The sequence below is a fragment of the Aphelocoma coerulescens genome, chromosome 11, assembly GCF_041296385.1.
Source record: "Aphelocoma coerulescens isolate FSJ_1873_10779 chromosome 11, UR_Acoe_1.0, whole genome shotgun sequence".
In the NCBI taxonomy this organism is placed as follows: domain Eukaryota; kingdom Metazoa; phylum Chordata; class Aves; order Passeriformes; family Corvidae; genus Aphelocoma; species Aphelocoma coerulescens.
In genome coordinates, this window is record NC_091025.1 from 20,514,486 (window position 1) to 20,537,947 (window position 23,462).

At 40.8% G+C, this 23,462-nt stretch overlaps 1 protein-coding gene across 1 annotated transcript in view; it reads left to right on the plus strand.

The window, feature by feature from the left end:
* The window catches only part of PEPD (peptidase D), a 144,991-nt gene that overhangs the window by 15,983 nt on the left and 105,546 nt on the right, over positions 1–23,462 (plus strand). The window contains exons 4-7 of the mRNA XM_069026486.1: positions 6,964–7,027; positions 9,041–9,088; positions 10,737–10,798; positions 21,720–21,764. Of these exons, the coding sequence (XP_068882587.1) occupies positions 6,964–7,027; positions 9,041–9,088; positions 10,737–10,798; positions 21,720–21,764 (219 nt within the window). The remainder of the gene's footprint in view (positions 1–6,963; positions 7,028–9,040; positions 9,089–10,736; positions 10,799–21,719; positions 21,765–23,462) is intronic.

Consider the following 23,462-nt stretch of genomic DNA (forward strand, 5'->3'; position numbering starts at 1 on the left):
GTAACTCATGCCGTGACTTGCTGGCAGTAAGTGTGTGCATGCTGCAGTGCCACGTACAGGCACTACCTGCAGGATAATGTAGGCATTTAATTTGCTCAAGACAAAGTGATTTAGTGATTTTGCCATAAAGTGGTGTTTTATATCTGTTACTCTGAATATGAAAGTCAGGGTTGAATGGAAGAAGCAGAAATCTTTACTGTGAAGTTCACTAGTTGTAGCCTTTCTGTCTCAGTGCATCAAGAATCATCCTCTCCTGATTTTATGATACAAACTTGGTATATTTTTCATGTATTTTAGGCAATAAAACTTGTAGAACCTATTAAGAGATTACTGTACCCTGAACATTATTGTGTAGAAGTCTTTGTTATTGGTCTATTCTGTTACTGTTCCAACCATGTTAATTCTTACTTTTAATTACTGCTGGTGAGAATATCACTTTCTGGTATTTACCAGGAGCTGTGGATCCAAAAGACAATAAGACTTGTGGATCTGTATTTTAATTGTAGAAGATAGTCTTTAGCATGGAATGTTGCTTTGTGTCAGTACTTGCTGTCTTTCTCCCTGACATACTAGGAGTTCCTCAAAATGGTTGTTGTCTGGTTATTTTGAGCTTCCTACTGCTCCTTTAAAAAAAACACATTGAGTTAATACTGTTGGTTTTTGTTGGTTGGTTGGGAGTTTTTTGGTGGGGTTTTTGTTTGTTTATTTGTTTGTTGGCTTTTTTTTTTTTTTCCTAAAGCCAGATACAGGGATTAGAAATTGTAGGTAATTCTCATTATTTGCCCTAATATACGTTCCGTGATATCATGTGTGGTCAGCCATCTGGAATACTCCTTTGTTGTCTGTGCCACTTGATATTAAATTAATATTTCATTTTGCAGAAGAGCAGTTTCATCACATTGGTCCTTATTGTAGGCTACACCTATTGCTTTCTTTTATACATAACAGTGGAGTTAAGACACCCTTCTTCCATAATAGCTGCAAAACACAGACAAGGCCAGATGTGAGGATTTAAGGAATTCTCTGAAACCATTCAAATCTTAACAATAAGGGTGTATAATTTGTTTAATATTCATAGTGAATGTACCATTTGGAATATTTTTTTCCCCACATGAGTATTTTACATTCTAGGCTATGCAGTAAGATAAGTAATCTTGAACTAGGAACTCCAACTGAAATGCTGAAGAAAAGCTAAATCAGACTACTTAAGGAAAAGCTGAATTTCATTTTAGAGCTGATCCACTGTAAAAACTAAAAACTGAAAATCTGTCCTAGAAGCATTGAAACATGAAAATACAAAGCAACCTTTAGGAATAACTGTTAAATATATTGAAGTTTGGACAAATGTTTAGATGCAAATGAAAGCATATATATGTATATTGGCAATTAGGCTGCAAATATATTAGCAGTTGGCTTAGATGCATTTCTTTCAGGAATAACTACCAGCTGCTATAAATTCTGTTCACAGTTTTTCTTTGGCATTTGTGATGTAGATCCATCTCATTTTACCTCTCTTCTGAATACAGTTCTGAAAACTAGAACACTTTTTATCATGTTGGTATTACAAGGCTATTGCTCCAGAGCCCTTTAGCATACAAAGAAATGTTGCTTAATAGAATTCTTACAGTAATGTCAAATTTGTACAGCTCTCTTAAGATTTGAATCCTGAGAGATGTTATGAATTCTTGTGCAATATAATGAACAACAGGTTTAAAATGTTTTTAGACAATGAGACTGAGTTTTTATTGGGTTTAAAGTGGAAATATAACATGGTTGATAAACTATTGCAAAGAAATCGTGATTTGAATTTTGTCCAATTATGTAAAAGCTTTAAAATAATTTTTTGTGTATTTATAGATACACAGAGCTGTCATAGCTGTTCATCTTACTGATGGATAAACAGAGTCAGTGTTATATTCCTATTTGAGGATCACATCTAAGTGGAGGCAGTCCTAATACTGTGGTCTGGGAAAATCTGAGGTGGTGTGATTTGGTGAAGCATGTTGGTTTTTAAACATGCCATCATGTGCCGCTGTGAATTTAGTTAAACCAAATGGAAAAGTTTATTCTTAACTTGAATTTTTTCACTAAGATGAATAACGAACTGGGACCTATGATTACTAGCTTTTAATACTATGCTCCCTTACACTTTTACTGGTGGTTTTTGTGTTTCATAAATGTGTATAAGAGAAATGAAGTACAGTTATCGTAAGGTATTAATTTACTCTTTGACTTAATGTTTCACACTGTATTTTTACAGTGAAGGTTTTGCTGCTGCTCCCCCACCTATTTTTTCCCATTGTTACCTCAGTAGAATTTAGTTTAAAATAAAGTTGTTACTTGTTATCATTGAAGGATGAATCTTCAATATTTGGTGCTTAAATAAAACCATAGCTGTTAAAATAAGACAGTGTATCAGAATTCAGATCTTCTTAAAACATAGCTTCACATCTTTAGGCCATCTTCAGCATTTCCCAATCACTGTGAAAATCCTGAGAGTAAGAAACCAAGTAGGTGATCTAGATGGGGTAGAAAAACATAGAAGAGAGATGAGTTTCATGGGAAACATCAGCAGAAAGTAAACAGCTTTAATGTTTAACTCAAAATAACTCAAGCTTTTTTACCGGAAATTGAGATGAATTGTAAGTGGTGAACTAGAGACAGTCGCTTGTTTAAGGGGTCCTTTGTGGCTGAAAATCAGAAAAATGAGGACCATATTCATGTAAATTAACATCAGTGCAGGACTCTTACATTTTCTTTCTAATGGCCATGTACTCTGAGATGCCAGATTTTTGCCTAGATGCTTGGCCATGCATACATGGGCATGTTCCAGGAGTTTGGAGTTGCTTATTTCCATTTTAAAGTAAAATGATGACTCCTGTTATTCTGGAAGTTAACTATTGACAATTCTAATTAACACTGGTATTTGCTTGGCTGGAGTTATAAAACAATAGGGAAAGGATATTGAGCCTTTTTAGGGCTGATGTGCATTATTCTCTGGGTTTTTCCAAGTTGCGTTGTCAGGGAATCTAAACAATTTTGCACACCCCAAGCCTCTGCCTGAAGCCTGTAAAAATTAGGTCATTGCTTCTGTTCACATCTGTTCACAAAAGGGTTGGGGTTTATTTTTGTATAGGTAAAGAGACATGATTCCATAATATCTGGGATCATATCTTCCACTTGGGTTATCCTTCTGATTAATTTATGGCTTGCTGTGGGTTTTTTTGCATGTAGTCTCTGCAGTGATTAATCAGAATTCTGAAACTGGCAGCCCATAGCAGTGTTACAAATGACAAAGCCAAACCTGAAAGTTGTAACCAGTTAAGTTACTCTAGCTTCTTGAGAGTCATTTGTAGAGAGAAGCACTCCTCATCCCTGGGAAGTATCAGATGTACTTGAAATTATGATAACTGAATGTAACTTCTGATTTAGATTATGCCAGTGAGCATTTCATGGAAGATACCCTGTGACAATGGTGATCAGTGCTAGACTTTCGCATCTTCTGCATTCAGACTGGATAAAAATAGGTACTGAGCCCTGTATCTGCTCAGGAACTCTGCACTGGTACTTTTTAGAGTAACTACCATGTTGTGCATAATTATCTTTCATTGAGCCCCACTAAACTGGGGAAAAAATGGAAGAGCGTAGAGAGAATATGGAGAGGTTCCATTGAGGATCACAGAATCACAGAATGGCCTGGGTTGGAAGGGACCTTCAAGATCATTGGGTTCCAACCCCCCACCATGGGCAGGGACACCTTCCACTGTCCCAGGTTGCTCACAGCCCCATCCAGCCTGACCTTGGACGCTTCCAGGGATGGGGCAGCCACAGCTCTGGGCAACCTGTGCCAGGAACTCAGCACCCACACAGGGAGGAATTTCTTCCCAGTATCCCATCTAGCCCTGCCCTCTGTCAGTTGGAAGCCATTCCCCCTTGTCCTGTCACTCCAGGCTCTTGTACGTAGACTTTCTCCATCTTTCTTGTTGATCAGGCACTGGAAGGCTGCAGTTAAGTCACCCTGAAGCTTCTCCTCTGCAGGCTGAACAATCCCAGCTCTGGCAGCCTTTCCTCCCAGCAGAGCTGCTCCATCCCTCTGATCATGCTGCTGCCTCCTCTGGGTTCTCTGCAGCAGCTCCAGCTCCTTCCTGTGCTGGCCCCAGGCCTGGGGCAGCTCTGCAGATGGGGCCTCACGTGGGCAGGGCTAAGGGGCAGAATTACCTCCTTTGGCCTGCTTTTCTTGTTTTGATTCTCCCTGACCTTTGGTTGCTTTCTATACTGCTTTTCTATATCTGACAGCACAGAATTTTTTGGCTTTAATGTAGACTTCGTGTACACTTTTTCCTTGCACCTCTGTGCTTCTGCAACACAGTTGGTCTTAGCAGAAATCTTCCCAGTGGGAGAGGCAGCTTCATCTCTGGAGCATCATGGCTCTCGTGGGATGGTAGTTTGTGGGAAGTGTATATGAATTTATTTTTCCATCTAGTCAGAGGTGCTAAATGACTGTATAAAAAAAGTGAGGCAGAGCTGTGAGTGCTTCAGTGAGGAGCTGAGAAGTCTGGCTCTCAACTTCGTGCTAAAAAGTCTTGCCGACTTTCGAGTGAGATAGTGAGAGGATGAGCAGGGAGGTACACATCTGGGAATCGTGGCAGCTTGTCATTAGGTGTGAGGGAGTCAAAAGTATCTCAAAGATGACTTATTTTAACAACTGAGGGAGAGGATGGAGGATTGTGAGAAACTGCTGTTCTCTTTCTCTTAGAGAAAAATTCCTCAGCCTTGAAAGCATGATGAGCTACTTTTGTTCCTCAAAAGAGTCATAGTGTACATAGAAAGAGATGTTGGAGGGATTAAAGCTGGAACGGATTAATATTAACCATAACCCAAGAATTAAATTCACCGCAGTGTGCTGTAGGCTACACAATTGTAGGAGGCAACTAGCAACAACAAGAACAAAAAAGGACTTGAGAAAGAGCTTGTGAAAAGAAAGAAGTTTTCTTATTGGAGTGATGGAAAATGAGACCTATTCTTACTTTAATTGCATTAAATGAAGTCAATAAAATCCAACACACTTGTGGGTATACTTTTATGAAATATTTACCTTAAACGGTTCTTTGATTTAAACATTGCAGCTAATTATAAAAAGGTGCTTTGGATGTATTGCTCTTAAGAGCATATGTTACCATAAATTACCATTGGCCATACATTAGCTGGTTTTACAGTTGGGATTCTTCTGATACCAGATGAATTGGTTAAAACTGTGAAAGAGAACAAAACTGGAAGGTGCTAAATCTGTTCATCATGTTTCTGGATTATAAAAATACTTCAGTGTGTGAGGAACGAAGGAAGAATAAAGAGATGCCTGTGGGAGAACCAGAGTACCCAAAAGTTGGAGGTGTGGGAACTGTAATATAGAGGGTATATAAAGATAAGAGAATATAGTGGAGTTTTTTTAATTGTGTGGGAAATAAGCCAGGGAGAAAAGATAAATGATAATTGCTTTGAAATCTCCGCCACTGATAGGAAGAGTCTACAGAAGGAGTATTGCAAAAGGGAACATGTAATGAGATAGTTTTGTGTTACTTTTGAGTAGTGTTTTCACAGATAATAAATTTTTTAAAATCTGTGATTTACTACTTGAGAACACCATAAACAGTTTCATGTTGTTGCCTATGTCACAGACCAGTACTGTTTGGAGCATGAAGAAATGTAAATGGTAAAGGAGCACACAAGATTAAAAAAATTGGCATAAGGCAGTGCTCCAGCCTCCTAGTACTGCCAGCAGCTCTGGCACGTGCCTTGGTGTGGAGCATCTCCTCAAGGTGCTGAGCTGTTTGTCCCACCACTTCTGCTGGTCCTCACTGCAAGGTTAGAAATGCTCTTTGGCCTCCAGCCTCATTTATTCTTTCCCCTGATGGTCTTGTGCTCTTGTTGTGTAATGTTTACATAGTTGGAGCTTTGATCCTGCATGCACCTCCTGCTCTCCTCCTGTTGCTCAGGAAGCAAAATCCATGGGATCCCCCAAACTCCAGCACTTCCAGCCACGTTTTTTTTCCTCCTGTTTTCGTCAGTCTGTGGAATGATGTAAACAGCGTGATTTTTTTTTTCCTTTTTTTTTTTTCTTTTTTCTTTTTTTTTCTTTTCTAAAATTTTTTTCAATTATTATTCTTTTGAGATAACATTTTCAGGATTACAGAGGTTGTATTTATTTCAGTTTTGGGAAGATGGAGATTATAATCAGAGACTGAAGTCTTCTGAATAACTGGCTGCTACCATACGGTCAAGGAATGGGCAACAGTACAGGCACTGGTACAGAAGCCAGCGGGAGAGCCCTGGAGGGACTGACTGCATGCAGATCCTTCACATTCTTCTTGCCTTTAGCAAAATGTCTCTGGCTGGATATCAGGAGAAAAGAGTAGAAGAGATTTAGTTTTGGACATGGACATGTAAAGTTGCCCACTCTGTTGGGTTAGAGGAGTGGATCTCTGGTGTCCTGAGGAATAGAGGCAGCAGAGCCCGTGTCTTAATAGCTCTCAGTCTGCTAGAGCAGTTCCCAGGGTAAAAAATGAACATTTTATTCATTCTTTGAATGTAACACAGGGCAGACTGGTCTTTTGTTATTTCCACATGCTTCCAAAGTTTGTTGAATTGAAAAGTTGTGTATAAATGACATGGCAAAAGTCCTTAACAAAACTGTCTTGCATAGAATGGGAAAAAACCGCTTTCATTCAGAGGAGACCGTGCAGTCTAAGCATGGACTGGATTAAAACACACTGATTTTTGTAGTTGTGGCAACTTTCTGTGTAATCTCCTATTTTGAGAAATAGAGTCAAAGATAAGATTATTAAAACATTCCTCATATCTGATTCTATTGTTGTGATAGTAAAGAGTATTATTTCTTTGTCTGTGGCCTTATTAAATATAACAGCAAAGCTAAATGCAAATGTTTCTTTTTGTTGTTTTCCAAAGGATTCATCCCCCTGAATTCTTCAAGAACAAGTATGCTGTGGATGAAGTCCACTATGTGAACGAGGTGAGTTGTCTGTGCTTCTGAATACCTTTTTCTGTGAATACAAAATCAGTGAGTGGCAATGACTTTGCATAATTTTAGTCCTCTTCTTACTGGATGTCTCCTGACATGATGGGATCTTCTCTTCCTTCCCTGTTACTGGAAAATGTCCTTTTATCTTACAAAGCACTTGTAAGTTTTTTAAAGGCTACTCTTTTGATCTGAACACAGTTCTTAATCCAAAGGCAGTCTCATAAACATGTTCTGCGCATGATGACACCTGTTTGTGGCTTTATCCAAATGAAACATGTTACTAAATAAATTTTTTGCCATGCCTTGGAGATTTGAGGAGATTGCTGTCAAGGAGGTTGCATGTCCTAGCTCTGTCTTGGGAGCCTTCATTCACTTTATGCCTCCAAAAAGCTGTTGGGAAAGGCTGCCTGCCTCACTCTTGTTTTCTGTAGAATCATCTTATTACTTGAATAAGCAAATATATTCACATTTCTAGATGGTAGTGTGCCTTGCTTAGTTAGGTTTCTGATTTAATTTCTGAGCAGATGTTTGTATGCTTGTGCACCTGGCCAGCGATTGTTTCTTTGGTAGGAAGGCTCAGCAGGTGAGGACAGTATTCCTGCCAAGCTCTGTGTGTGACTTTCATGGAGAGCAGCTTGAAGAAGACTCCTGTGATTCTTCTGCTCCTGTAGAACACTGACTCTCTAGACCAAAAGTTTTGCTCTCATCAGCTGTGAGGAGGTTTCATTTAATTTTCATAATGAGTCCAGCTACAAAATGAAGTTTGATCTCAGAAGTTTGATGTCAGAAGCTGGGACTGGAGGGAGCTATGGAGAGGTTGATTTTTGCCATGTGTGAGTTGGAGTCACGTAGTGTTCAGGTGCTCCAGTGCTCATCTGTCAGATGGTGAAAATTGCAAGTGGAAATACATGTTTTATTTTTAAAAATCACACTTTAAAAATCACATTCACCTTAGTAGTTTTGGGTCACTTTCTGCAACAGTTATGTTTATTGCAGTTCTATTCTCTGCTTTACTGCTTAAAAACTTCATTGATGGGAAAAAGAGCTCTTTATGTGGACCAGTAAATAAATTAAAAAATGAAGGCTGCTTTTGACCTGGACTGCATGTATTGAAGTGAGAAGCTGTTGAAGCTTGCAATGTAACTGTTCAGCTCTCTTCTATAACTTTTGCCTTGTTTGCCAAGGAGTTGGTTTTCCACCATCAGGACACCCCGGGCCTTTTTTATAGAACAGCTTTATGTCAATGAATGACCAACATGTGTGTGTAATCCTGATACTTCATGAGATTAAGATATGATAAAAAGGGTGGAATTGGTATTTTTGAACTTCACTGCCATATACTTCCTTTTGTTAATATTAGCAGTAGCTATTAAGGTGGTTTAAAGTTGATAGAATTGTGCTCCATGAAGCTGTGTCATGTGTTCATTGCCTCAAGATATGTGTAATTCAGCACTCACCCTTCTGCAGCTGCTCTGAAAGCCCAGTGCTCTACAAGCCCAGCGATTTTGTTCTCAGTTTGTGAATGTTTGAAGGAGACTGAAGGAGCCTAATAAAAGGATTAGTCAGTAGAAGTGACCCAGTGACAGTAACAGTAAATATTCTTTGCTAAGCATTTAGCACATTGTAATGTTATAATACTAATGTAAATTTTAGATGTGCAGGATAGAGTACCCTGGTGTTCCTTATTTCTGTGTGACATTACAATTTTTTGGCTCCTATGTTGTGTCTTCCTAATGATGACAGTAGACAGGAGTTATAGTTGGTATTTATGTCTTTAAAGGACACCATCAACTTGATCACTGCATTTCTCTCAATATTTTGTATTCTACTGTCTCTTGTTGTATGTCTCAAGTAATACTACAATATCTGAAAGTTATCAGAGGAACATTTTTGTCTTTGCAGCTCATTTACTTTATATACAGTGAATATTGATGAAATTGATATCAATGTGGTTCTAAGGAAGAAAAAAAAGACAAATAACAGTAATCTAACACCTCTTTTTAGATATCCAGTGTCTTGGCTTTGAAGAAACCTGCTGTACTTCTCACTTTGGTAAGTCATAGTCTGAAGTTTCTTCAATAAGGATACCAGTTTATGCAGCATTTCTTTGCACTGTCATTCTCTGTTTTTTCCTCCCCATCTTACACCAAATTTGAAGTCACCCATGTAAAAAAATCTAGTCTTCTAGATTTTAAGATTTGTAGCCTCTGGCCTCATCCAGTCTGCATTCTGTCTGCCAAAAGCTGTATTGGTATTCTGGTAAAACATGACAAGCCCATTGACCATGATGGCCTCCACCCTATCTACCCTGACTTCAAACTCCTTTTTCCTTTTATGTTATTCTGGTCACGTCATGAGCATGTTTGGGCTTTTCTGTGGGAATCCCACAAGGATTCAGGCAATATTTTTTCTGCACAGAGTGGTTTAGTAAGAACAGCTTCTGGGAGGAGCGAGGCAGTATCAAATGCCTGCTAAATATTTTGAATGGTGCTTGCTTATTTCTTTGGAAGAAGGATGAACTAATGGAGGTGAAGACTGTGAGTTTCTCCTTCCCCATCACCTCTCTCCCAGCTGCTCCCCTGCTTTACAGGTGTTTTGTAAACTCTCACTACCTGTTTTATTGTCTCCAATCTATAGAGAAATTCTTTGCTGACTCTGAGATTTCCCTTACAGCAAATGCAGTGGCAGCTCCTGGATTTCTTGTTTTCCCATGATAGAGACCACGCAGAAATCTTAACCAAAAAAAAAAAAAAATCCCTCCTCAGGAAGTGACATGGCCTCAGATCTGAATTCTTTATCCACTAAGAACAGAGGCCCTAAAGAGTTTTCAGTCTTTCTTTCGTTTATATTTGTATACACACATATACACTTAAAAGATGCCCCTATGGTTTAACTTCATGTTCTTTAAGAGAAACGAGGGAAATGGAATGTTTGACCATCTTGTGCTTCTTCCTGTGCATTTCTTCACATGGAGTTGTTGGGTAGTTATCACTCTTGGAGTATCCTGCTGTAATCAGGAATTTTCACATAATTTTTGGCTGAGAGGAGGGTGCTGTGGTGCTTTCACATTCCTCCCACTGCCATGAAGAAGTGTTCAGAGAAGGGAAGAGCACTTCTCTGTCTGCTGCTGAATGGAAACCTGGTCCTCTCCTCCTCTGGTCTCGTTCCAGATACAGAACTGTAATGCTGCTCTGCAGGGTTCCCCAGACTCATGTCAGAAGTGTTCATCTGCTGTGTGGCAGCCAAAATACTCTTGCTTATGCTGCTTGCTTGAATGGAAAGCTGTAGGGGAGCAGCAAAAAAATTTAAATAGTAACATTGCCAGGGCAGGGCACAATAATTTATTTTAATATTAAATTACTTCAGAAGAAAACTTGCCTATTTTTCATTCTCTTGCCCTGTATAATTATTTTATAGGTCTCACATCTCCCTCTCAAGACATAAGGGCATTAGAAATGGAAGTTTGTCTTTTTCTTAAGCAGCACATCCTGACCTGAGTTCTGTGCTGGTCTCCTATGGAACTGATTATTTCTTATATTGGACTGTGTTTGAACAAACAGTTGGGGTTTTTTATTTATAGTGATTCAGGCAAACTTATGTGTAAGTTTTCCCAAATACTTACTGCAGTCAAGTTCTCCCCATGATTTAAATACCTGTGTTTGGCTCAGAGTCATAGTATTTTTAATCTTTTTCCTCCCAGCGTGGTGTTAATACTGACAGTGGAAATGTCTCCAAAGAAGCTTCATTTGAGGGGATCAGCCAGTAAGTGACACAGCTTTTTTGTACATTAATTGTTACATAGTTATGTTGAATTCATTTTATATTTTAAATTATCTTTTTTTCTTAATGGCAGAATGTTGAATGGCAGATCAGTGCCAAACATTTTATTTCCATAGAAATTTTGATACATGTTTCTAATGACTTGAAATACAGTCGGGGTTTTTTTTCCTGAAATCTCTTTTGCATCTAAGTTAATCCAAATTATCTCTTTGTCTGTGTTTACTGTAGCTATTTAAAACCAGATAGACCCGTCCTCATACATCCATTTCCACTTTGGGGATTGGAATATTTGATTTTCAGATTGCAGAAAAATTAATCAAAAAGAGTAGCCTCTTTTTCTTACTGATTTCCCTGCACATTATTAATCTAGATATTAGGGATTCTGGTATGCACAGTTTTCTGAAAAAATGTCACATTACAGGTGTAAAATAAAATCACAAATCACAAAAAAAGGAATAATCATTTCTCTGTCTAGGTGTGATCTTTTAGTGTCCCTTAATGCTGTCTTTTTATGAAGTTTGGCTACTAGTGGGGTGAAAATGTCTTCCTGCATGCAGTATTTTGAAAGTGCAGTAATCAGAAATACATCACAGCTTGCTCTGGGATGTGAGGATGGTGGCCTCAATTTTTAATGAAATACAACTATCTGTTCTGTACAATATCTTTAAAAGGAGATAATTTTCTGTTTTAGCTCATGTGTATGGCAAAAAAGAAATACACCCTCCTTATTAAAAAGTGTGTTAAAATAAACAGTTGTACTGAGATGTTGAGGCCTTTTTTAATGATCGTTGACTCCAGTCACCCCACTATATTTTTCTCCATTGTCCTCTGTCAACAGCATGTTCATTCTTCAGTGAAGGTGGTAATGCAGAGAATTTGCTGCAAGTCTGGGCACTCGTTTGTATAGTCCGAGCATGCTTTCTGCTGGGATCTTGACACTTTGTGTCAAGTGATCTGAAATCTGGAATCTGATTTCATAATTACTTCGTTTTCCCCTCTGTATCCTAAATGGGAACTTAATGGTTCTGTCAGGGATGTTGGGAACAAGGTGCCAGGCATTTAGATAGCTTTTGCTGCCCACTGAGTTAAGTATGAAGTATTCTATAATACATGCAAGTCACTTTTAATGAGTGTTTGGTGTCCTTTCTGCTGTTACAACGAGTGTGAGTTCTGTTGCTTTGTCCAAGTAGTTTGTCATCTTAGGCTCTCCACGTTCAAGTGGACTCTCCACTGCCTGTGTGGAGCAATATCTCCTGTTTTATCTGATATACCTCCACGTGAAATATAAACAGTTAACTTCATCAGCAGTTCTGTATTGGAATGATGTACAAAAGTCAGTTTGAACTACCAAAACCCCCTTTTTTACCCTGAATTTCACTAAACTCTGTTTAAAGAGTTCAATTAGTAGCCCGTTCACTAGTCAACATTAAGCTGGGAAGCCACTCCATTTAGCACTTCATCTGAGATTTTAATAGAGTGTTTCCTACAACCCTTAATGATATTGAAGCATTGGCTTCTCAGTGGTAAATATGTTGTCCATGTGCTCCAGAAGGAGTGCTTCTCCATTCCTAGCAGGGATTTCCAGCTGTTAGGAGGTACTTCTCTTTTGAGACTTGGCACATGCTCATCCCTCTCCACCCCTAAGCAGTAGGTCATTCATTTTGCTGCCTTTGACGGGTCTGGTTGGTGCCTTCCCCTCCCAAGCTCACAGTATGGAAGAGCATGCATTGATTTTGTTTTTGGATCAACTCCCCTCTTCTGACAGATATCGTGCCTTCCTTTGATCTCCCTGACTCTGTTTGTGTCTTCTCCCGGGCTGTGGTGGCTCTGGTGAGCTCGTGCTTGGTCCATGTGCCAGGGCTAGTTGGTGGTCTGGAGGACGGGGCGAGCTTCCTTTTAAGCTCTGCTCTCCTCAGAATTTTGTAACGCTCTGTGTAAGCCAGTCCATTTTATGTTTGTTATCATTACAGACACAAACCAATTTCAACATTCCTGCTTTCCTGCTTGTCTACCTCTCCTGTAGCAAATGTTTCCTTTATAGAAAGATATATTTCAGATGTATTGATTGTTCCCCAAAGGATTACACTCACAGTTTATACTGAACAATGTGTTCCTTCAAACTGTGCTCCCTCCTGCCTACCTGTGACTGTGCCTTGCTGGCTCTCTCAGTTCTTGGCTCAGCTGGGCTCTGCCCTGGCCATGATGCTTTATTGTATGCCTGATCTCCTGTTTGTTTTGTTTTCTGGCTACCTGGCCAAGATCTATTTTCTTGCTAGGACCCTTTTGTGTTTCTCCTGCTCCCATATGTCTTTTTTCTCCTATGTGGACCTGGCCCAGTGGGGGGTGGGGGCCGTGGGAGGTGTTTCATGATGGATAATAATGAAAATAATGTCTAATTTCCTGAAAAGGTGAATCTCGCTCCCTTTGCAGGCTGTTCATCTGCTTCTATCAGAAGCTGTATTTTTCTTGCCCTAGTGATGTTGCTTCCCTGCCTTATTTTTTGAACCTTCTGAACTTCTTCTGGAACATTATTATCTAAGTTATTTGGTTAATTTTTCTACTGTCATAAATAGTCATTTGAGACAAAATGACTGCTGTGGTTATGGGTTATTTCTGTGCCCAGAAGATCACCCTGAAGTTATTTTTGTCATGCTAGCAATAGCCAAGCTTGATTCTATCCTGATAGTATAGAGCCTATACTGGTGAATTATTTAATGGTTTCCATTAGTTTATGGATAGCTCTCTCATACAGCAAGGGATGTTGTCCTTAAGAAAAGCTGGTCTGTTGCTGCAGGCTGTGGGAACGGAGGCCAGGGGTACACAGAAAGCTGCCCTGCTCAGCAGAGGGTGGTACTGGGGGTCAGTGGGGAATCAGCCCTGGGACAGAGGCTTGAGACAGGAGACCTGAACTGTTTCCTGATGCTGCTCCTGGTGACTCCCCTCAGGTCAGTTCTGTTTGCAGCTCTTCAGAATCCTTCAGAAGTGGATTTCTCACTTGCCCCAGAAGGCTTAAGTGTAGAAGGCAGATTTCTAAAGTAGTTCTAGTGCTTTCTTTTCTAGAAATACATATTTCTATTTACTAATAGAGACCAGTTCTGTGTTTGCAGGTCTTTTTTGTAGTTCAGGGATCCATCTCTCAGGCTGGAAAATGTGCAGGATTTTTTAAAATCTATTTATGTCAGTTATGTAGCCCTTGTAAAAATGCTTTGAAGAGGGTGTGACTCACCATATAGAAAATGGATTTTGAACCTGTAGGGTTGAACAGTAATGTGCCATATACTTTAAAACACTTGAATAAATCTTTGCTCACTGTGGTGGCAGGGTTTTTTTCATCCTCAGAGTCAATTGAAGTAAATGATGGACAGTTTAAGCAATGTACCTAATGTTTAAAGTTTTGCAGTGAATTCCTTTTTTCATATTGCATAGCCAAATCAGTTCATTAGGACAAAGACTCTTCATGTTGAAGAAGAGGAGAAAATTCTAACATTGTGTATGGATATGTTTTAGATTTTTATCGCTGTAGACACACAGTGTATTCATTAAACTGACAAAAAGATGTCTCATTATACAGTGCTTTTATATGGGAGGTGTAGATTTCTAGGGTTTTTTTAACTAATGAATTTGTCTTGCATGTGAAAGGACAATGGAGTATGAAATCAATTTGGACATGCCTTAAAGTGTAGTATTTCTTAGTTCTGCATTGATTAAATGGGAGCATTAATATGTACAGATTGCAACTGTAGCAAATGCCAATTTGTTTTCTTCCTGAAGATCACATATCTTATCATCTAAGTATTGTCAGTTTCCAAATTGCAGTAAAATGTAGAATTAGATTGTGCTGCCTAATCCTCTTAACATTAGGGTAGTACTTGTTTTGTTGTTTGCTGTCTAGTGAGATCAAAACTTTGCTGGGAGGCCACAGTTGGGGGATTTTATGTAGGGGTTTGTGCACAAATTACATGAATTAAACACCATTTGTATATACTCATACTGTTGGTGGTGAAAAGCTCTTACTGCTCTTACTGTTAACCAGTAACTTTTAGGATGTGGTTGGTTTGTTCAGCTGCATTGTTGGTAAATGTCCTGGTTCTGGCCAGGACAGGGTTAATTTTTTGCAGTGGCTGGGAGGGGGCATGGCCAGGACCCAGATGTTGTTCTGTACCAGCTCATGTCAGTGCTGGGGGAAAGAACTCCCTCTTGCTTTGGAGCAGAAGGAGGTTCCTTCCTGCAGAGAAATGTGGTGGGCAGAATGGTCCCATTTGGTATTTTGTTTATTGTCAAGGGCTTTTCCATGTAAATCCTTTCTCTTCTACTTTGACTTATACCTTTTGTATACCTTATTTTGTTGCTGTTTCTGTTCATTTTCTTATCTCATTGCTGTTTCCAGAAAATTATTCTTGTCTCAATCCATGATCTTTGCCTTTTGTACTTCCACTTGGAGGGGGAGAGGAAGAAAGTGGCACTGTGGTTTTAGTGGGAACACTAAAGAAAGAAAACAGGACTACTTTTGAAGGACTATTCTGCTCCAAAGACTTGAAAGTTCACCACTGAACAGCTACAGGACCCTGTTAAAGTGATAAAATCTGTGATGGCAAAAATGCTGTGGCCGTTCCAGAGAGGCACAAAGTTATGCAACATGATGGGCTCTGGCTACGATTTATCAGGCCCTGCTCGTCACTGGACAGATCACTGGACAGCACTCTCAGGGGGAGGAGGAGGAGGAAAGCAGAGCAACAGGCAACTGCAGCTGAGCTAGAGGAACAACCCATGCCAGGAGCAGTTGCACCTGTACAGAAAAAGAAATCCAAGACAGTCCATTTGCTTAGTGAGGGATGAAGAGGAAGCAGGGCTCTCAGAACAGGAGGAAGAGGCAGAGCCAGAGATAATCACCCAGTCCCTATCCTCAGGTGAGCTGGGAGGTGTGCAGTAAGATTTCAGCTGCAGTCAGGAGAGCCCCTGGTGACCCAGCAGTTCCAGTCCTGGGATATCGTGGCTCATGATATGGAATCAAGAAGTGAAGCCAAGCAGCTGAGATCCCTGTCCCAGGATGTGGGATTCACCAGGGGATTAGAAAAAGATCAGAAACTCAGCCTCTGGAGTCAACTCCTGTCAAGCAGGAGGGAAAGGTATTCTCTCCAGGATGGTCTAATAGTGCAGAGAGACAGGCAGAACACCATGGAGCAAGGTGTACCTGAGAGAATTAGCTGTGCTGGAGGTACTCTGTAAAATAACGAGCAGTCCCCTATAAGTCCAGATGGCATCCAGTGTACACAACCATGTGGCAGAAGTTGCCATAGAGCATGCCATTGCTGTGTGCCACCTCACTGGCAGTGAGGTCATGAAATACAAACAATCAGTAGATAATTTGGTTATCAAATGCAAGCTATATGAAAAAAGTACCTCTTACCTGCCATGGTTCTGCATCACATCTGTGGAAAGACTATCCAAGGATGTCCAACAATTTGAAGAGGACCACCAGAAATTTAAAGAAGTGTCCCATGCCCTGCCAGTACAGACCAGTCCCTGGTAAGTGCTCCCCTGTGCCAGAGAGAAGGGACACACCATGATGTAACCTGTGGTTTTACCTGCATGATCACAGAGAGGATGTGGGGAAGTGGGATGGAAACCCTGCCTCTGCCCTGGGAGCACAGGTACGTGAGTGGAGAGGAGGAACAACCACCACAGGAAATTCTTCAAGGATAAAAGCAGCTCCAGTTTCCAGTAGGCAAGTCCTCAGACAGAAGGGCTGATGTTACTTCTGATTAATTGGCACTGAAGCACAGCTCCTTCTGGCACCCCAACTGCCAGTGCTGGGCTGGATGTTCAGAGAAGTCCCTTCCACACATCCTGGCCCTGATGCCATGTGGAGTAAGCTCACACAGCGAGCTTGAATAGGAAACCCCAATTGCCCAGGGATCTTGAAAGTTACCACGAACTGGCCTGAAGCTGAAAATTTCAGATTATCATCATAAGAGGAGGAGAAGGTGACGTGCTGAGGAGGCCCCACCACATAATCAGCTACCAGAAAAGGAAAAGCGATGCCCTGTCTTCACTGCTGTATCACAGAGATACACTGAAAATGGAGAGCTGCTGTGTGGAGTCCTACGTGATGAGTCGTAAAAGCTCTTGAGGGACAAGGTGGATCAAGCCCAGTTGCAGAGCTGAAAGCCTCCAAGATGGCCTTGGATACCACTGAAACGGAGAAATGGCCAACACTACCTCTACACTGACTCGTGGGTGGTGGCAAATGCCCTGTGGAGGAGGCTGGGCTGATGGGAAAAGATCAATTGGCAGCACAGAGGGAAACCCATCAGGGCTGCTGAATTGTGGCAAGACATCACTGCCTGGGTAGAGAACGTGGCTGTCAAAGTCCTTCATGGAGGGCTGCCAAAGGACATCAGCAACAGACAGGTGGATTGGGCTGCCCAGATTAAAGTGTTTCAGGTGGATCTGGACTGGCAACACAAGGCTGAGTTATTTCTGGCTTGATGAGCCCATGACACCTCGGGTCATCAGGGAGGAGATGCAACCTCCAGATGGGTTTGTGATTGAGGGCTGGATTTAACCATGGACACCATCTCCCAGGTTATCCATGACTGTGAAACATGCACTGCCATCAAGCAGGGCCAAAGGGGTAAAGCCTCTGTGGTATGGGGGACAATGGTGGAAATATAAATAAGGGGAGGCCTGGCAAATCGATGACACCATGCTCCTACCAAGCCTGCCAAGGCAAGCACTGTGTGCTGGCAGTGGTGGAACCAACCACGGGATGGCTGGAGATTAATCCGTTGCCTCATGCTGCTGCTTGCAGCACAATCCTGGGCCTTGAAAAACAAGTCCTGCGGTGACATGGCACCCCAGGAAGAATTGAGTCAGACAGTAGGACTCACTTCTGAAATAGACTCATGGACACCTTGGCCACAGAGCACAGGACTGACTGGGTGTTTCATATTCCCTGTCACAGACCAAGCTCTGGGAAAGTTGAACGGTGCAATGGACTGTTAAAAACCACATTGAAAGCAATAGGTGGTGGGACCTTTAGACATCGGGATCTACATTTGCTGAAGGCCACCTGGTTAGTTTTCACTAGAGGCTCTGCCAATGGAGCTGGCTCTGGTCAGCCAAAAGCTCCATGCACCATAGCAGGGGATAAAGTCCCTGTGGTGGATGTGAGAAATGCGTTAGGGAAGGCAGTGTGGATTCATCCTGCCTCAGGCAAAGGCAAACCCATGTGTGGGATTGCTTTTGCTCAAGGACCTGGGCGCTCTTGGTGGGTGATGCAGAGGGATGGGGAAATATGATGTGCACCTCGAGGGGATTTGATTTTTGGGTGAGAACAGTTTGTAATGTTGAATTGTATAATATTGGTTGCTGAATGACACTGTCACTGTGTGCCATTACTACCATGGACAGTGAGCATGGATTGCTCAGATAGCAGTCGTGAGCTCCTGGTGCAGCAACCAGCAGACAGCACACCAGCTCTCCCGACGTGGATGACATCTAGGATACAAAGAACTCACAGCTGTGGACCCAGATGATGTTTACACCACTCCATGTCATTGCTGGGGCTGGGAGGAAGGGACTCTCTTGCTTTGGAAGAGAAGGGTGTTCTTTCCTGTGGAGAAACATTTTGGCAGAACAGTCTGGTGTTTTGTTTATTGTTGGGGTTTTTTCCATGTAAGTTGTTTGTCTTACACCTTTTCTTATTAATATTTTTGCTGTTACTGTATGTTTTCTTATCTCATTGCTGTTTCCAGTAAATTGGTCTTACCTCAACCCATGATCTTTGCATTTTGTGCTTCCAGTTGGAGGGGAAGAGGGAAAGTGAGTGGCAGCGATGGCGTGGTTTTAGCGAGAGCACTAAATTGGAGAATACTGTTCCTAAATGTACTAGTTTGAAAACAAACCAGTGAGAGGCACCAAGTCAGAATAACAATTTCATGGAAATTAAAGAAAAGGAAAAGAAAGTAAAAGAAAACACTGACAGAGTCAAGATACAACCTGAGTCCCTGTTAGGCAGGGTGGTGGTAGCAGTCTGGTGGAATGGTGGCTGCAATCCTCTGAAGTGGTGATCCTGTAGTAGAAGGGGTCTGCTCTTCCTCAGAAAGTCCAGCGGTGGCTGTGTAGCTCCTGTCCTCTGGAAATCCAGTGGAAAGGGTTGTCTCTGGTGTTCAGAGTCCCAGATTATATCCACGATTGGATGCTTGGTTCCTCCCTCTGGGTGGAGCATCTCACAATAGGGTAATGAGTCATGAGGCCAGGTGTTGATTAGGCTCATTAACAGAAGATAGTCTGGAGGGAGTTATCTCTGAGTCATGGGGCAGGACAATGATGGGCCATGAACAGCAAGATAGTCTGGGGGGAGGAGGCAAGGAAACACTGCCCCACCTGATTTCAACAGCTCATGGGGATGGTAATAGAATACACCTCAACCCAGGACACTAAACCACAGCAGTAACCAAAATGAAGCATAATTTAAGCCTTAGAAGTCTCACAGTTATAAATAGGTGGCCTTGTGGCCACTCACACAGGACCCACAGCTTCCACAGGATGAGCGGAGCTGAGACAGTTCTGTCCTTAATCTTTGAGTTCCTTGGGAAAGTGACCTACAGTATATTCTCCTGCACATATGCATTGATGCTGTGTCTCAGAGGTCTAACATCTTGTTTTCTAGTTGGCATTACATCAGAAAGTCTGTCTGTCAGATGAGAGGGAGAACTTCTGTTCATGACCTCCTGGCTCTTCTCCACCCACCAGCACCCTCCTGATTAAATCCTGCTGCCTCTCTGTGTGTTTAATGAGTTTCCCCAATTGACAGCAAACCAGAATTTTAAAGAACTGCCACATAATAGGTGGTCCCAGCCAGTAAGACTTGGATTTCTGGCAGCACAAAGACAGTTCAAGAAGAGCCTTTATGGCCAGGAACGATAAAATTTGGGGATTTTGGCTGAAATGGCTTTTCTAAAAGAGTGAGCTGCTGTAAGCCTACATCAGTGTACAATTTCCCCCCTTTTCTGAATGCTCAGGTGAGACAGTCTTCTTTTATGAGGTTCATGTTTGGCTCATTTGATTTGCTTTTGATTTCATCCATTTGTGCTTGTAGTTAAAGTGATCTGGTCAGTTTTTTGAGATGTGGATTTTCAGAGTCAAAGTCGGCTCCTCCTGTAACTGGCCTTCCCTGTGCTTTGTTTTCTTTTATTACTCCACAATAACCATAGTTTACTCTTATTTGCATAGAGCTGGTGTTGGACACTCCAGTGCTGCACTGTCTCCTTACATTTGCCTTCATTGATCTGTTTTCTGTCTGACATACTGATGACATTATTGAAAGGTTTTGTGTCTGTTGTTACAGCTGCAGCATAATTCTGTGTCTTGGTTTCTGTGGTGGTGTCAGTTGGTGTGTTCTCCAGCCACAGGGAGCTCAGGATTTTGCCTTGTTAGAATATTCATTGGTTGATTTTGCTGTGTCATTCATATATTTTCTTCTGTAAAAATTTGTACTGTCTCTTCCATTCTAGAATTATTTCTGCATTGGTGTACATAAGTGATAATTTTTGAGATGGCGATGATTAAATTGAAAATATGCCCTTTTGGTACTTTCTTGTTTCCAAGTGACAAATTTATAATGATGCATTGTTCTGTGGCTGGTGGGTGGCTTTTTGTCTTGAGTTGTTTTTCCAGTGATTTCTCATTAATACCCATAATACTGAATACCATACAGCTTGTCCTTGTTGAATGTTGTAATTTTGTTTTGGATCTTGGAGTAGGAATACAGAGCTATTAGCCTTTTCCATATTAGGGTTTTATAAGTTTATGAGCATCTGTTTCTGAAAAAGAAAAACAGGTTTTTTTTCTGCTTTCTCAGGACACAGGAAAACCCTTATACAATTAAAAGTGACTTCTAAGTAATTTTTTTTAATTGGATTTGTGCTTTCATTGGTCCCTTCTGAGGTATAAAGAATGGTTAATAACCTGGAATGGATTTAATTTTTTCCTTTAAAAATGTGGGAAAATGAACTGTTGCCTCACAACATTTTTTTGAAGAACTATTGGGAGCCTTGTAGCATTTTAATTCTCTTAAATACCCTAACAGGAGAGCCAACAGTCCTGAGCAGACAAAAATATCTTTGATGCAGAACACTCCTTAGGCCTTTAAACTGTAAGCAAAAAAACCCCTTTAACAATGCTTGAAAATCCATTTGTGTTCCACCTAATTACTCAGCTTCTGACTCTATTTGCCACTGTAGTGTTATTGTTTAGAGAGCCTCAAAATCATTCCAAGAATACATGAATTACTCATGTAGAAAATAAACAGAAAAACAGTGAAGTGTCAGAGGCCAAGGCAAGTTGGAATCTTCTGCTTTGCCTCTTCTGTAGATTGGAAGAGACACGGAGGGGTCATTTTCCTTTTCACCATTCTCTAAGCAAGCTTGTTTATCACATGGCCACCTTCTGTGCATGCAAAAGTAGGAAGGCATGAAACAAAGGATGAAATCTGCAATTCACTGTGTTTCATTTCATTGAAGGGTGTTTGAGGAACAACATAAAAATCACAATAATTTGGAAGGAATGTCTGGAGGTCAGTCTGGTCCACCCCACACTCACAGCAATGAACTGATTACCTAACATTTTACCTTTGTCAAAAGAAGTGGAATAAGTATGTCTCAAGCATACTGTTACACTGGGTTCTGCACAGTCTTAAAATGATGTGTCTGGTTTACTCTCATGTATTTCAAAATTAGATGTATTCTTCTCACTGGGTTCTCTGTTGAATTCCCATACAATACTTGTTTTCACTTTACTTCCTCAGAGAAGACACGGTTAAAAAAAAGAAAGAGTAAATTATAGTCTCTGCTGTTGTGTCTGGCTGCTTTTTAATATTAGTGTCTTTGGGTTTTTTTAGATTTAATGTGAACAACAAAATCCTTCATCCTGAAATTGCAGAATGGTGAGTAACATAAAATCTTTGAGTAGTGTTGAACATGCTTATACTGTACCATTGCTTCAGAGAGATTCCCTCAGCAGAAGCCACCTACTTTACCACAGGAGTTTTAATTTTAAGTTGATTTCATGTTATGGACTGGAAATAATATACAAATGTAATAGTAGGGCTAGGTAACAGCATTGAAAACCAAAGAATTTATTTAAGCATTGTATCTGGATACACATTCTATAGGATGTGTTAGGGTTTAAGTCACATTCGTGTAAATATGAATTTGTATGAATGGGAAACAAACTGAGGATAATTTATATTCTAGCAACAGAAAACAAATGTAGATCAAAACTCTGTCTAAACAGGTAGTATTTAATTAGGTGTTGTTTCTTCTCCAGGATTTATTTTAACAGCCTTAATTTTGTTGAATTATTATTCATATAACTGTACTTTGTAATTCTTGGGGAATTCTGCTGTAGCCTATGGGAAGCAGACAAACTAGATGTGTGACTAAGTGCAAAGCTACTCCATTTTACTAGTTTTCTTCCTGTGGTCAACATCACTGACTTGCTGATTGCTGATTGCTCCATAACTAAGGCTATCTAGTTTTCCATTTAGGAGATTACTGAAGAATGAACATAGCGGATTTTTGTTAATGAATTAGGTTTCTATGTAAGCTTTTTTTGGTGTATTAATATAGAAATGAGGAAGCAAATCCTTAGCTGAGACAGATAAGCTTAAAATCTTAAAATTCAGAACACAGGTGTACCCTCTGACTACCACTGTTGTAGTGTACTGTATTACATGCTGCTACGTATGATGTTTTTTAATGTTTGTTTTCTGCACGTATGCTGAGAACCATCTTCTGCTATCTTCATCTACAGCTAATTGCCAGCTTGAAAACTGTGGATATGTTTTTTGACCATCAGAGTGATTTCAGAACATGTAGAATTATTAAAAGCTCATGTATCTGTTGTTGCAGATGTTTTTCATTGCTTGGTGTGACATAAAGCTATAAAAGGGAAGTGGGAAGCAGGGAAGCTTTGTATAGACATTGTTCCACCCCTGAGTCATGGATGGGCCTGGAGCTGTGTGGTAGTGGACTCCTTGCTACTGCTGATGAGTGTAAGGGGGACTAATGTTTAGATCTTGCCTATTCTGTCCTTCTAGAATTTGTGCCCTTCCTTTTCCTAAACAGAGAAGTTATGTTACAGGCTTGATTTCTGAATTTAAAAGGGATGAGGAAGAGGACCTGGAGATGGCCCTGTCTGACTTCCAAGCTTTGCTCTGTAGACACTGCAGGACAACAGGGACAGAGATGGCAATTTTAGCTGCAGAAGGCTTTGGAGTAGGGCTACAGACTTTTTCCCAAGGTAGCTTTCAGGTTGTTTCCATCCACCTTACCAAGGTATCACTTGATAAGTTTTTCTCCTGTGTGGTTTCAATTAAAGGGTGATTAAATCTTCTTTAGGAAGCTCAGGTATGGACAGACTTAAGGTCGTTGCCCTGGAGGTTGTACTGAGAGAGGTGAAGCATTGAGGCAGTGGAAAGGCAGCACTTGGAGCTGGGGTAGAAAGAATCGTCTCTTCAGTGAATTGTAAGTGACAGCCTGGAATTCTGATTTAATTCTTCCTGCAGCCTCATGGAAGAGGGATCCTTGGTATGCACCTTCCCTACAGCTGGCTTTCAAGGAAAGGGAATTCTCAGTGAAGA